A 14,520-nucleotide genomic window follows, 5' to 3' on the forward strand; every position below is an offset into this window, starting at 1 on the left:
CTTGTTGTGAAAAATCTTTATTCATACGCATTAACAGGTAAAGGAACCGGCTGCCTGCTGCTGGGAGAAAAGGCCTCTTCTCTGTCCCCAAAACTGATGCCTGACATGACTTCATGGACAGAGGAGCAGAGCTTTCACTTAGGTATAATAGGTTGTTTCCGCAGACTGATCTTTAGTAAGGGTAATTATCTGCCAACACAGTAAGTGTAGCCCATTATGCTTAGGGCAACTAAAAAGGTATACTGTACACATGTAAAATCTTAATGACCCATCTCTTTATCCTTAGCCCTGCTGTGCGAAGAGATTATAGAGGTATGTGTATGTACCCAAACGCTCCATTTAAGTGAATTTTGTGTGGGAAAAATGTAGTTCAACTGCAAAGAGCGGGCATATCGATTCCTAAAATGGTATTACGGTCTTTAAAAGAATCAGGTTCTTCCTCGGGAAATACAGGTAATGTACCTACAAATAGTTTATACATTTCCAGATGATTAATGTAGCCTTTGCTTAAAAATATGAACTTTTTTTCCAACCAATTTCATTGATAACATAGGGTATCTATGTATCTATGGACCCTATGTTATCAATGAAATCGGTTGGAAAAAAAGTTCATATATTTAAGCAAAGGCTACATTAATCACCTGGAAATGTATAAACTATTTGGAGGTACATTACCTGTATTTCCCGAGGAAGAACCTGATTCATTTAAAGACAGTAATACCATTTTAGGAATCGATATGCCCGCTCTTTGCAATTGAACTACATTTTTCCCACACAAAATTCACTTAAATGGAGCGTTCTAGTGAAAGGTACAGTGCTTAACATTATCTGCAGAATGTTTTGAAAATTGCCGTATATCGTCAGTCAGTGACCTTTAAATTCACTTTTAATGTTTGGGGATTTTTGCTAAATTGTTAACGGAGAATGGGGCACATTTCACCTGGGTTGTGAACTTCACACACAAGCCTTCAAGCCTTTTACAAGTGGATTCTTCACATGTGAAGGTGTTAAGACAACCAAAGGATACACTTTTGAGATCTTAAAAGCTCATATGGAAAACTGGTCGTTAAAAACACTTGTCTACATGCAGCTGCAATATGTGGAAGGGGGCACACTTCAAACAAATTACATTAAATACATTTCAAAGTTGTATTTATCATTGCCAGGCCACCGCTTGCACAATGTGTACCCTTTTATTGACATAATTTAAATTGCCACACACGTAATTTTTCCAAAAATGTAATTTATATCGCTGGATCTAGGGAAATTCAATTTGACATGGATTAAGAGGCATGCTTTCATTTGTATGACAGGAGAGAGTTGGGCAAGATTCACGGTGAATATACTCCATTCTTGTAGCACCATGCATGTAAGAAAACAAGCCAGTCAAAACCCCTAACCCTGAGGCATAAAATGACGATATTTATTGCTCATAGCCAACTGTTGTATGAAAAAAATGTAATTCCAGAATTCCCCCCCCCCCTTTTTTTTTTTCGTTAAAGGAAATGTAACCCATATGGGGGCTCTTCACAGTTTAATCACATAGTTAAGAGACACGGTTTGTCTCATGATCAAGATTCACTTTGGCGCCTGTGATTATTTTTTTTTTTTTTTTTCATTTTACCAAACATTCCTGAATTGCTTCTTAAAATGTCTCGCTTCTTGTTTTGGAAAGCATCCCCTAAGTGTCTGTGCTATTGCGATAGCCATAAAAAAATATTATAATGCAATATCACCAAAAATACTAGAGGGGATCCCATTCTGGTATTTCTACATTAAAGACGCAGCTTTTTTTCATGCATTTAATATAAACTTACCTTAACCCTTTTGCTACCAAACAAGACAGCAATGCATTGAAACATAGAATTTGACGGCACATGAGAGCCACTTGTTCAATTTAGTCTGCCCAGTTTCTGATCTGTTCTATTTAGGATACCCTTATGTCTTTCTCAAGCATTGTTTTATTCCCTTGCTGTACTACACCCTACCTCCTCTGTTGGGAGGATATTCGTGTATCCACCACCCTTTCTGTAATGAAGTGCTTCCTCGCATTTCCAATGAGCCTGCCACCCTCCCAGCTTTTAGAGCGTGACCGCTTGTCCTAGCGTTTCTCTTTCTCTGAAATATGCTTCCCTTTGTACTACAGTCTACAGCAAAAAGAGAGCCCGTTACTTATGTATTCAACCTGCACTTTAAGATTGAAACTTATAACCATAAATACTGGTAAGAGATCGCTTCCCCTTGTGAGGTTTCCCCATCTCCACTAAATTGAAATCATATTTATTAACTGGTATCAACACTCATTGGGCAACTCCTACAAGATCTTGTCACGTATGAGCACTTATGTATATATGCACTTTATCAGTTTTATCACACTTTATTACTTGTAGTAATTAACAAGTGATTTTGTCCCTTGAGGAACAATATAACACTCTATATCCTATAAACCACCCCGAGTGCACCCCTATAGTACACTACCCTTTTCCCGAGTGCACCCCTATAGTACACTACCCTTTTCCTGAGTGCACCCCTATAGTACACTACCCTTTTATGCTGAGCAGAAGCCATTTTTTCCTTCCTTTGTACTATGTTGAAACGCTTTCTGTATTTGAAACTTTCCAATTGCATTCTAGCAGTGAAAGTGTTAAATCAACCCAATTGGTGCAAATAAGTGTTCCTGGAATCATACACAATCTCTAGCTTTGTTCTGATACACACCCTCTGTGTAATAGTTTTTAGAGCCTGTGGATTAAGTATATTGTGTTTCTACCCTTATAAAGAAATCTGGATCCTCTTGTATCGTATTCTCTCACAATGTTTGGTGTTTTTGGAGGGTATCATTCCTGCTGTAAATATGCTGTTCTCGTTTTTTTTTTCCTCGCACCTTTTAGAGGAGAAGCCAAAACAAGACTCTGTGTTAAAGTCAACTCCTCCTCCATCTCTGCGGACTGAGCCCAGCGACACAGAAAAGAGAGATGTGATTGGGCAGATCTCAGAACATGCCCCATCAGACATCAGGCCTGGTGGAGATCAGGCTCGTCTTTTGCCGGTTGTAGCTGCAGCAGCTCCAGACATAGTCTCCACCACACCGGGCTTTCCCTGTGAACTGGAGGGCACTAATGAGAGTGATAGCACTGTGGAGGAGTGCATCACTCCCCCACCCACTGAAATCCTGGAAGATACAGCCACCGAAGAGAGTGAGGGGGAGCTATGCAAGGATACTGTGGGGCTTCCTGTGCCTACTGATGCCCCAGTGACTGCCAGTGCTTTGCCTGCTCAGGAAATAAATGGCATAAGCGAAAACATTTCTACAATTGACAGTGCTCTGGTGGAACAAGCTATGTTGGAGGAAGTGATTTCTTTGGAAAGTACAGAGTTGGCACCAGCGACCCCCATGGACACAAACGTTGAATGCACTTCCCCTTCCAACGTGCCTCTCTCGCCCCCAGCTTTGTCTCCATCGCCACAGCCTGACTCTCCCCCTCCTCCTCTCATAGCTGCTGCTCTTTGTTCCACACAAACCTCTCCTCCTGCCACCACTCTTCCATCCGCTGGCCAGGAGAATGTGGAAGAAGAGGGGGATGCAAGAACTTCCATCACAGAGGGTACAGGAGATGTACAAAACAAAGGAAGGGGAGAAGCTGACATTGAGTTGGAGACCAGTGTGAAACTTCTAAGCTTCACCTCAAGGAAAAGTCCTGTGGAAGGTAAGTTGACATACTTAGCACTTCCTGATTCAACAGCTGTTGCCTAGAATAATCAAAACCATGGACATTTGTCCTTGAATACAGATGTAGTAGACTCAAATTTGTAGTGGTCATGCTTTACCTTTCTATCGTACATTGATTGTCCTGTCCCCATCACTCGCCGCCCCAATTTTAATAATGTAATATTGATTGAATATTATTTAAATAGCCCCCCCCCCAGGTCTAATTTTGGTGTCCTTTAACAACTGTGTTCATATAATGTTATGAACTCCCTCTGGTTATAAAAAATGTGGGGTTGCTGTGGAGAAGTATATCCACTGTTTCTAGGAGGGTTGACGCTTACAGAGGCCCCGCTCTCTTCCCTAAAGTATTTACATCAAATGCAGAGGGACCGCACGAGGCCTCAGTAACTCTCTTACCTCGACTCGGACGGCTTCACGGCTAGAGAATGTAAGGGGGGCGCGAACACTGCAGGAGAGCTTCAATTTGTCTGTTGCAAATTAAGTGCAACACAATTGTAACAGGATTTGAACTGTGGTTGAAGTGATGGAAAAGTTCTCAAGACATTAATGTATATGTATCAAGTCAAAGAAATGTTTACTTTCATGGATTGCGCCATTAGAAAAAAAAAAGAGACCGTAATTATACACAGAATTTACCACATCTCTGTATAGATTTACCCAATGCAAATATTATACAAACTCCTCATTTAGGTGAACACGGCAAAATTGGACAAAGTACCTTAAATCCACAATCTCCCCCCCCCCCAAATAATAATAATTATAATGTTTTTATTTTTAATAATCAGTGGGTGCACTGGAGCTGAACCTCTGCACACAAAGCTCAGGGGACCCCCCCAATTGCAGAGGAAGAACAAAGATGGCTGCAGGGTCACCCAAGCTACTACATCCTCTCACGATGCGGGTCACTGCTTTCTCTTGGCCGCCGTGGTGAGGATGACCACGTGGCCATATTGTTTCTACCCCTGGCAAGAATTCTTGTAGGGGAATTTCAAAATGAAAAAACTCCGGACGCAGGGGGTCCCCTATTGCTCGGCGTGCAGCAGTTCAGCTCCAGGAAAGCCCTCGTTTCCAGCAGGGTAAAAATTCTGTTAGAAAAAAAGAGAAAAAGCAACAAAAACAGATTGCTGCACCGACGCAAAAACATGCAAGATGCAAGTCCTTCTTCTCTCGGTGTCACATTCAGCATGTTCTGCTGATACCTAGAATTCTTGGCTCCAGTTTGGCGCTGTCCAGGCGCAGCCACAAAACTGATTTTCGGTGGAAACTTTTCTGAACACCATTATATGGCTAAGATTAAAACACTCCGCCATAGAGAGCAGGGGTGGCCAAGTGCAGTCCTCAAGGGCCACCGAGAGGTCAGGTTTGAAGGATATCCCTGCTTCGGCACAGTCAAAGACTGCTCCACCAGGTTGGTGGTTCTTGAGGGCTGAAATTGGCCACCCCTGCTTTAAAGAAACCTCACAAAAGAATGGACAATACCATTTTGTAAAAAGAAAATTGGACTCCTCTGTGCTAATTACAGAAATAAATATTTGTTTTCATTTTGGAAGTGGCCTTTACTTAACTTCACTATAAACGTTCACTTCACTGTCAAATCTTGTAACGGTTTTAAAATACCAGACATATTGTAAAAAAAAATAAAAATTTGTGGGCGCTCTTAAATATGGCTACCTGTATGAATTTTCAAAGAACCTGCATCTTCAAAAACACAAAAGCATTTGTGTCCTTCCACATAGGTTCCTTACCAACCCCCTCAAGCATTCGACAACGGGTTGCTGGCCCCTCTGGCTGAGAAAGGGTTAAAACAAATTAACGTTTGCATTTCAGCCAAGCCTTAGATTATTTAAAAAGGCTTCATTTGCATTTAAAATGACAAATCTTGCTGATTTTTCTCTCTTGCTTGTGGTTACAGCATCTTACCACAATCATGTGAGGAGACTCATTTGACTGTATTTATAGAGACCGCTTTGCAAAAAGTTAAATGTTTTTCCAATTTAAATAGCACCGCACCGATACTTTTTAAGGCTTTTTTTCTTGGACCTAATCAATGATGTAGGTAGGAACAACTTATCGCTGGTGTTGTCTAGTGCAGTAGTGGCCGACTCCAGTCCTCAAGGGCCACGAACAGGTCAGGTTTTAACGATATCCCTGCTTCAGCACAGGTGGCTCAATCATTATGACGGAGCAAGGATATCCTGAAAACCTGACCTGTTTGACTCCTGAGGACTGGAGTTGGCCACTCCGGGTGTAATGAATCCTATTCCTCTTTCCTCCCGGAGCGAGCACATGCCGCGCCTGGTGCCCGGATGCCAGAAGTAGCGGGGGCTCCACGACCGTTTCGATCGAGCTGGCCAAGCTTCCCTTAGGAAACGAGCAAGTGCCTGTGACGTTACAAGACTCGCCATAAGAACACCCAAATGATTAAATGATGTTAATCTGTTTTCAGTCCAAACCCCTGTAACGGCACCAAAGATGTGGCAGAAACCAAAGGAAGGACCCCCAGACACACAGGAGATAACTCAGTCGGAGGCAGAGGTACGTTCAGCCCCGGCATGTTACAGATCAGTATAATTACAGTGGGAGGATAAATCCCTAAGGCACAGCTGATTTCTATTCACCTGTCCATTGGCTGGATAGCCCGACTCATGGACATGTGACCGAGCTTAACAGTACTTTCTATTCCAGACTCGGGCACATTACACATCTGCTAGACATAACGTCTCAGGCATGTACTGAATGGTCACATGAGACTGGAGCTGCTGCCCTGGGATCACTGTATAAGATTGTACTGCATTGCTATTTAATGAACTCCTATCCACAAGCTTGAAATTAAAGCAGCAGTTTCTCCCTGGAAGAAGTTTCCCAGTGAAGACATTGGAATAAAAGGAGCTGTGTTTTTTTTATATTTAACCATATATATTTATACAGAAACTTCTTTTTTAGAGTGAAAGCAAATAACCGTACATTTATATAATTAGACACAACTTGCTCCCATTTTTATATCTTGGATAAGCTATTTTCATTTGTGGACTGCTGCTTCAATTTGTCACGTGTGGTTTTTTGCCGTTATCAGATTAACAAGAGGCGTTCTTACTCGTGTTCATGGTCTTCTTATGTTTGACTTGTACTTCAGCCACAAGAGGAGGAGGAGGAGGAGGAGGACATATTCGGGGACAGAGCTGTGGAATTAGAACAAGATCAGACAAGCTGCAGTGATCCCATGGAGATAGAACACCCATACCTTAACAATGCCAAACCCCTGGAGGAGAACGGAGAGGCAGAGCCAGTGCGCAATGGGGCAGATACCGTTTCAGAGGGTGAAGGGGCAGACGTCCCACTGGGCCCCGAGGAAGAGTTGGCATTCCCCTATAAATCAGGTAGTGTCTACCAGCTCCGTCTCGCTTTCCCCTATGGTTTGGTATAATGCACGGTAAATGCTTTGCGTTTGCTCATAATTAGCGGACAGACCTGCAGTCTATAAGACACCTATTGCCGTTTGTCAGTCCCTTTTGGGTCCCCTGTTTCTTGCTAGTACAAAATGATCTGCAAATGAATTCATGTAACCTTACTTTGGGGCCTAGGCATAATTCTCTGACTTGAAGCAGATGTTAATGTTCAGGGCCTCTCTGAAATGTATCATGTTAATTAAATGTATAAATGCCTCTGATACTTTGAAAAGCAGAGCCCCCCTCTCCCTCCCCCCAAATGTTTCTCTCGCTAATGATTACAACTGCTTACCCCACACTTAATACTTAGCCCACTCGTAACCTCTCCAAATAGAGAAATACCTATAGATCCAAGTTTCAGAGACTTGTGGGTCTTTCAGACACTTGCATCTGGTAAATGTTACATGGGCTCCCACAAAATTGTGCCTTTTGCTATAACAATTCAGAAAAGTTTATGAACATGCTGCTTCCAATTGAACTTTCAGCTGCAGGAGAACCTGCTCCAAAAGGTTTTTGAAGTGAAGCTTCTTTAGTGGCACCTGGAAAATTTTGATGGGACAAAACTCCTTAATGGAGATGAAAATGTGTAACGGAAGTGACGTAAGGCGCGCTCGCCCCCGCTGGCTAATCTCTCCAGAAGCGGCCAGCGCTGCCTGCACATACACAGAAGCGACCAGCGCCGTAAAACAGATAGGAATGAATACTGCAGCTCTATTTTTATATTAAACAAACAATTACACTGTATAACCAATTAAATAAATATGAAAATATGTTGGAAAATAAAGCTACTAAATTGGACAACAAAACGCATCTCATGCAAACATAAGAAGCACTATATTCAATGCACTGTCCTCCAAAAAAAAGCCACAAAAATAAGATGAATTAAGGACTCTCCCTTTATTCTCTCAGCACTTGACCTTGAAAGGTATTTTTTTTAAAAAACATAAAGACGGGGTGTGTGCCGAGCGCGCGCGTTCTAAGTGAAACTTCTTTGTGTTTTGTCAGTGAAATTGTATTTTGATTATTATGTTGTAATTGAATTAAAGACTTTTGAGAGTATAGTTAAAATTTCAGTGACAAAACACAAAAGTTTCGCTTGGCGCGAGCTTGGCACACACCCCGTCTTTATTTTAATATTTGGTGTCTGAGGCATAATGTGATGGCTTTGGCTACTGGCTGAGCTAGTCCTTCCATGTATGTAACTTAATATGTGCTTTTGGTGTAATCCAGGTGTGTGACATTTTCCTCTTTTAATCTGTGTTTTCTTTGTTTTTGTTTTTTTTATATTGCCTTGCCCAGGAAGCAGCCCAGCCGAGCAGCCTACTGATGCGCCTAAAGAACCTCGTCCACCACCGTCTCCTACCGAGCAACCCGATGGGAAGAAGCAGTACAACAGAGACTTCCTGCTAGGGTTCCAGTTCATGCCTGCTTGCGTGCAGAAGCCAGAGGGCCTGCCTCCCATCAGCGATGTGGTCTTGGACAAAGTGAGGAGAGAGGGAGGTGTCTAGGTGCAGTCTCATGTGCTGGATGTTAGGAGAAATCGGGAGACCATGGGAGGTAGCAGAAATCATCGGGATTGTTTGATTGGATGTAACCAGTCACATGGGGATCTGTCTTGAAATATTTTCTTTTTCATATGATTTTGGGAGATGCCCATAAAGGAACATAACAAACAAATGATTAGAGCTTATTTTCCTGCTTTCCTATGAAAATTTCAAAGAAAAATGGAAACATATTAGCAAATAAAGGCCACTTTGACCATCGCGTGTGTCCATTCTACTGCTTTTAAAGCCCTCAGCCCCTTTTAGATACCTGGAATCTTTCCATATTTCAGATACCCTTGTCAATCCTAAGCATTCTTGATTTGTACATCTTTATTGTACAATGAAGATGTACTTCTTTGTTTCCCTTGAGGTTACCACAGTGCATGCATGGCCTTTTAATCATAGCATTTCTCTTCTGAAAAATGTTTCCATTACCTTCTAACAATTGCCCACAGAATTTGAAATGAACACAGTAGTTATAATCTGCTGTAATGAATGGTTAGCCCCGAATCTGGGAGTCCTTCTCCCAAAACTGAAACCATGATAAAGAAGAACTGGAAGTGCACTTTGTAGGGAAAAGTCCTATTTATTGATAAACTACATACAGTAAACAACGTTTCTGTCCTGGACCTGGATTGTCCTTCCTCTTTTTTTTTTTTTTTTTTTTTTTTTTTAATACCATATTGTAAAGTACATGTAGTTAGTTTCTATCACATCCCCTGCTGCCTGATTTTTTATTATTTTTCCCCCCAGGGGTATTTTGTGATGTGTTTTTTTGTTTGTGTTTTTTTTAATGCAAGCCATACACCGTTTTAGTGCCTTTTCCCTTCATCACTTCTGTTTGTCCTTATGAGGATATAGCCTCCAGAACTGAACTAATTATCATCCTTCTGTCTCCTATCACTACTTAATTTCACCGTCTGCCTGTTTTATAAGTCGCCCTGAGGTGACTCCTTTGGCTCCTTTTGTTGAATACAGTAGTAGGGTACCACTGATAATTCTGCCCCTTAGATTGTGACATATTTTTTGCATACTAGTCAAAATAATCCAGTGATCTAAAAGTTGGCCATCCCACGGTGACAGTAACTCTTTACATGAGTGGATGTACAGGTTCATGCTATCCATAACATGTGCCAGGCAACAGAAAACTTTTTTAAATGATACGGTGCAATATGTCGTCCCCCTTTTCAGAAAGCAAATAGTCTGATAGAATCCAAGCCATTTTTCTTTTTCTTTATGAACCCCAAACAGAAATGTTTTGCAAATATTTGACACCATGCTAAAACCGATGTTAGTTTCCTTAACACAAAAGCTAAGAATAATTAGTTCTGGATTGGTAGTGTTAGTCAGGATTGTAGGGGTGTCATCTTTGTCTCACGTAATTTTTTTCTAAACCATAATTCTGTCTTCTTTCGCGCGCAGATCAATCAGCCAAAATTGCCCATGAGAACCTTGGACACCCGTATGCTACAGAGGGGGCCAGATTTCACCCCAGCCTTTGCAGATTTCGGCAAAGAGTTCAGGCCGATACCGGTCGTTCGTGGTGTTCCTGTAAGTATGTGCATTTTGTATTTTCTTCCGCTCATTCAGACAGAGCACTAAAGTTATTCCTGCTACTGTTCACCATCTCCTACATAGAATGAGCATTCACAGATCTTGGAGTCTGCTTTATTACTTATTTCTCAAGTACAACATTAAGGCCATATATCTAGACTCCCTTTTTTCATGTTAAATACTTGTACTCCTACAGTATAGCTACAATAATTAAAGCTGCAGAGTTTGATGTTGGGCCAAAAACTGTATGGTGCGCAATTAACTCATTAAGAAATCAGTGGCTAGCCATGAACAGGATTTTTGTCTTTCGCTCCATCTACTGCTAAACACAGGGAACTACTTCTAGAACAAGTCAACCACTTTAATGCAATACAAAGCAGTATACCAAACATTATTTAGATGTAATATATCCAAATTGGAAAAACATACCGAGCCTTTAATCTCCTAGGGAGCTTCGTGAGGATTGAGGACCAGGAGAATTCATCGAGTCTTAGTAGCTGCAGTTTAATGTGATTTTAGTGTCTTATCCATTTATTCACTGGGTTCTAGCACTTTTATGCATTGCACTGTTTTCACTTAATCATTTTGTGCCATTTGCCACCTTGTTGTTTAGTCTTTACCATCTTTATCTTCCAGTTGCTAAATGTGGGGCCAAGGCGTGCTCAGCCCAGCCAAAGACGGGAGCCCAGGAAGATCATCATGAACATTTCAGTGACAGAAGATGTACATCTGAAGAAATCGGAAAACGCATGGAAACCCAATGTGAAGAGGGACGGCCCGGCAGATGACCCAGAGAACCTTAGAACCCAGGTGAGTACATATGCAGTTTTCTATACATCCTTTGGAGAAATCATTACAGCTTATCTAATTCTAATGAAAAAAGCTGACGAATGATAGGCGGTGTGTCTGAATAAGAACAAAATCTATCCTGAGAGAGCTGAATGAGTCATGTTTTAATGAGGGATAGCTGTGTTCTAACTAGAGCGATAATAATCTAACTTGTATCGAACATTACAAGATTTAATTGCTCAGGAACCTAGTCATCATTGTGCTACTTGATCCACAAACACATGCATTTGAGATGTTAAAAAAAAGGGCATTTTTGTAATAGTTTCCTCTTTGCTGCTGTTTAAATGTTAATTGCATTTGTCTACACTAGTTGAAATACTCTGAAGTATAGATTTGTTGGATGCTTTCTACATTAGTTCAATGGAAAACGTCACAAACCTCCAGTGTTATTCACAAAAGCGCAGAAACACTTAACAGTGGCTCTTAAATGACCGGCATCTCATAGGTTCATTACATCACCAAGGCAGTTGATGCTAATGTCAATCCATTAAGATATGTTACATAGTTGAAGATGTTGAAAAAAGACATACGGCCATCGAGTTCGGCCTATGCTAAATTTAGACGACAGATATTTCATCCTAAATTTGTACTTACAGTATTTTGATCCAGATAAAGGCAAACAAAAAACCCCAGTGATACATCATCCAATTATCTCATAAGGGGAAAAATACATTCCTTTCTGACTCCAAGAATTGTCAATCAGATTCCCCCCTGCATCTACATCCTTCCCATGTTTACGTATTTGGTATATCCCTGTATACCTTTCCTTTCTAAAAAGATGTCCAACCTTTTTTTGAACAAATCTACTGTATCTGCCATATCAGTCTCCATGGGTAATGAATTCCACATCTTGCTGTCCTTACGGTAAAGAACCCTTTCCTGAAGTCATTACTTCTGTGCTCATGTCATTGCTTCCCAGCTTTCCCTCGTGTCCTCTACTTCTGAATGGGTACAATTCCCTTCTGTCCCACATCGCTTAAGCTCTACTAGTTATAAGCTTCAATAAAACACCACTTCTTCTACCTTGATAATAACTGTAGCTGTATGTTCATTCTTTTTAATTTATATTTATTTTAAGTCTATTTTCTTGTGTTGTGCATTAACCGCAGAGCGTTGTATTTCACTGCCCCACCCCCAGCATCATGTGGGTAATGTATTCTGTCTGAAAGTTTCCTCTCCTCCTGTCCTCCTCTCCTCCTCTCCTCCTCTCCTCCTAGGCCCTCTTCCGTAAGGTCCGGAGCATCTTGAACAAGCTGACACCTCAGATGTTCAATCAGCTGATGAAACAGGTGACAGATCTGACAGTGGACACAGAGGAGCGACTCAAGGGAGTCATCGACTTGGTCTTTGAGAAAGCACTTGATGAACCCGGCTTCTCCGTGGCTTACGCCAATATGTGCCGATGCCTTGCCACGGTAAGGGAGCCATGAGGATTGATAGCTGGATGACCCCTTCCAGTGGGATTTTTGCTTGGTTTATATTGACCAAGAAAGCTTTTCCTATCACCATGGTCAAACTGCAATGGAACAAATACTACATTTGCGGATAAAAATGCACACAAATTTCCCTTTGTTGGTGCGTTACTACTTTTTAGATGCAAAACTCCCTTTCTATCCAGCAAACTGTTCTCCTCTTTTCACTCGCTAGCTTTCTGACATTTTTAGTCTTTCTCACGCTGAACGTCTACCATGTTTTTGAAACCAATGTCTTGGGTGGGACAATTGTGGTGGGGGTAGTTGTAGAGTTTTCTATGCGGTGAGGGGAATTGTGTTAAGGAAAATTCTGTGAGGTGAAGGGATATGGTGGATATTTAATTCAGTGCTGTAAATAAGTCTGGTCATGGATGATGGTGGACCTTTTATTTGCCCTCTGTGGCCAGCTTTTTTAAATCATGGTATATATCACCGTGAGAGAGTCAGTGGAAGAAAGTCATGCCTCAACCTGTAAGCTGCTCTTCCCTCCTATGGTCTCTGTACTTTCTGTCAGTAGTAACTTTACTATTTCAGTTGTGTTCCAGTGTTACACTGCACTACCCAACGCGGTAACCATTTCTATTTAACTGGGGATCTCCATGCTCTTTCAGCTGAAAGTGCCGATGACTGACAAGCCTGCGATCACAGTGAATTTCCGGAAGCTGCTGCTGAACCGTTGTCAGAAGGAGTTTGAGAAGGACAAAGCTGATGATGATGTTTTTGAGAAAAAGCAAAAAGATCTTGAATTATCCAAAACGGTAAGAAGAGAACTTACCGTACGCAGCAGCATAAGTGGTAGGGAGGATGAGTCACCTCAGCATAGGGAAGATAGTGAGGCCTAGCAGCAATGTCAGCTACTGCCTTAGATGCGTTGGGATTTAGTACTTGTGACCTTCAACAAGTCACTTTCTCTCTGTTGTGGACACAATTATTTAGTAAGTTCTGCGGGACGGTGAAAGGTTGTTCGTTAAACTGCGATCGTGCCAAACACGGCACTGCTGCTATCTCACGGACACTCCCAATGACCTGATGTGGATTTTCCATGCTATAGTGCTCAGTGTTTAATAAATAATACACATTGTATCTGAATAATTCTTTTCACCGGAATGTATTCCGTGTCAGAACTATACATGAAAAAAATGCTATTATGTATCGGTCAGGTGTGATGCTCAGAATATTACAGGTATCAGTAAAACATACTGGAGCTTGCCTGCCACATTAAAAGAAAGGTTACCATTACTGTTATAACTGAACAGTAAAAACAGTGTTGTCTATGAAGAATTGCAGATCCGTATACAAATTAAATAGTAAGATGTAACTTGGTCTGTGTCTTGGTTATTGGCTCTCTAGAATAGCCTGTAATGTTTCAGAAGCCACTGGCCTGCTTCATAATGTTCCGGTCCTGTCTTTGTAGCCAGAAGAGAAGACGCGGCTACAGGACGAGCTGGTGGAAGCCAAGGACAAGGCCCGACGGAGATCAATCGGGAACATAAAGTTCATCGGGGAGCTGTTTAAGCTGAAGATGCTGACAGAGGCCATCATGCATGACTGTGTGGTTAAACTGCTCAAGAACCATGACCAGGAATCTCTCGAGTGCTTGTGTCGGCTGCTCACCACCATCGGCAAGGACTTGGACTTTGAGAAGGCCAAGGTGAGCTTTACATTCTGTGACTAAAAGCTGGCCGGAGAAAGCCTTGGTTCAGGGGTGCTCAACTCCAGTCCTCAAGACCCCCCCCTCCCCCAATAGGTCAGGTTTTAAGGATATCCCAACTTCAGCACAGGTGGCTCAGTCGAAGAGTGACACACCTGTGCTGAAGCTGGGATATCCTTAAAACCTAAAACGTTGGAGGGGCTTCAGGACTGGAGTTGACCACCCCTGTCTTAGATGGTGCACGTGCAGAGAACACAAGTGTAATGGATATGTA

General features: G+C 41.8%; 1 protein-coding gene across 21 annotated transcripts in view; it reads left to right on the plus strand.

Moving 5' to 3' along the window:
• EIF4G3 (eukaryotic translation initiation factor 4 gamma 3) overlaps window positions 1-14,520 on the plus strand; it is a 101,762-nt gene that overhangs the window by 71,930 nt on the left and 15,312 nt on the right. For all 21 annotated transcript variants that reach the window (XM_075605878.1, XM_075605880.1, XM_075605879.1 and 18 more), the window contains 10 exons: window positions 38-142; window positions 2,892-3,707; window positions 6,177-6,265; window positions 6,864-7,107; window positions 8,476-8,660; window positions 10,143-10,271; window positions 10,911-11,084; window positions 12,341-12,538; window positions 13,207-13,353; window positions 14,010-14,246. In XM_075605878.1, coding sequence (XP_075461993.1) covers window positions 38-142; window positions 2,892-3,707; window positions 6,177-6,265; window positions 6,864-7,107; window positions 8,476-8,660; window positions 10,143-10,271; window positions 10,911-11,084; window positions 12,341-12,538; window positions 13,207-13,353; window positions 14,010-14,246 — 2,324 coding nt within the window. The remainder of the gene's footprint in view (window positions 1-37; window positions 143-2,891; window positions 3,708-6,176; window positions 6,266-6,863; window positions 7,108-8,475; window positions 8,661-10,142; window positions 10,272-10,910; window positions 11,085-12,340; window positions 12,539-13,206; window positions 13,354-14,009; window positions 14,247-14,520) is intronic.

Source organism: Ascaphus truei, chromosome 6 (assembly GCF_040206685.1).
Source record: "Ascaphus truei isolate aAscTru1 chromosome 6, aAscTru1.hap1, whole genome shotgun sequence".
Taxonomy (NCBI): domain Eukaryota; kingdom Metazoa; phylum Chordata; class Amphibia; order Anura; family Ascaphidae; genus Ascaphus; species Ascaphus truei.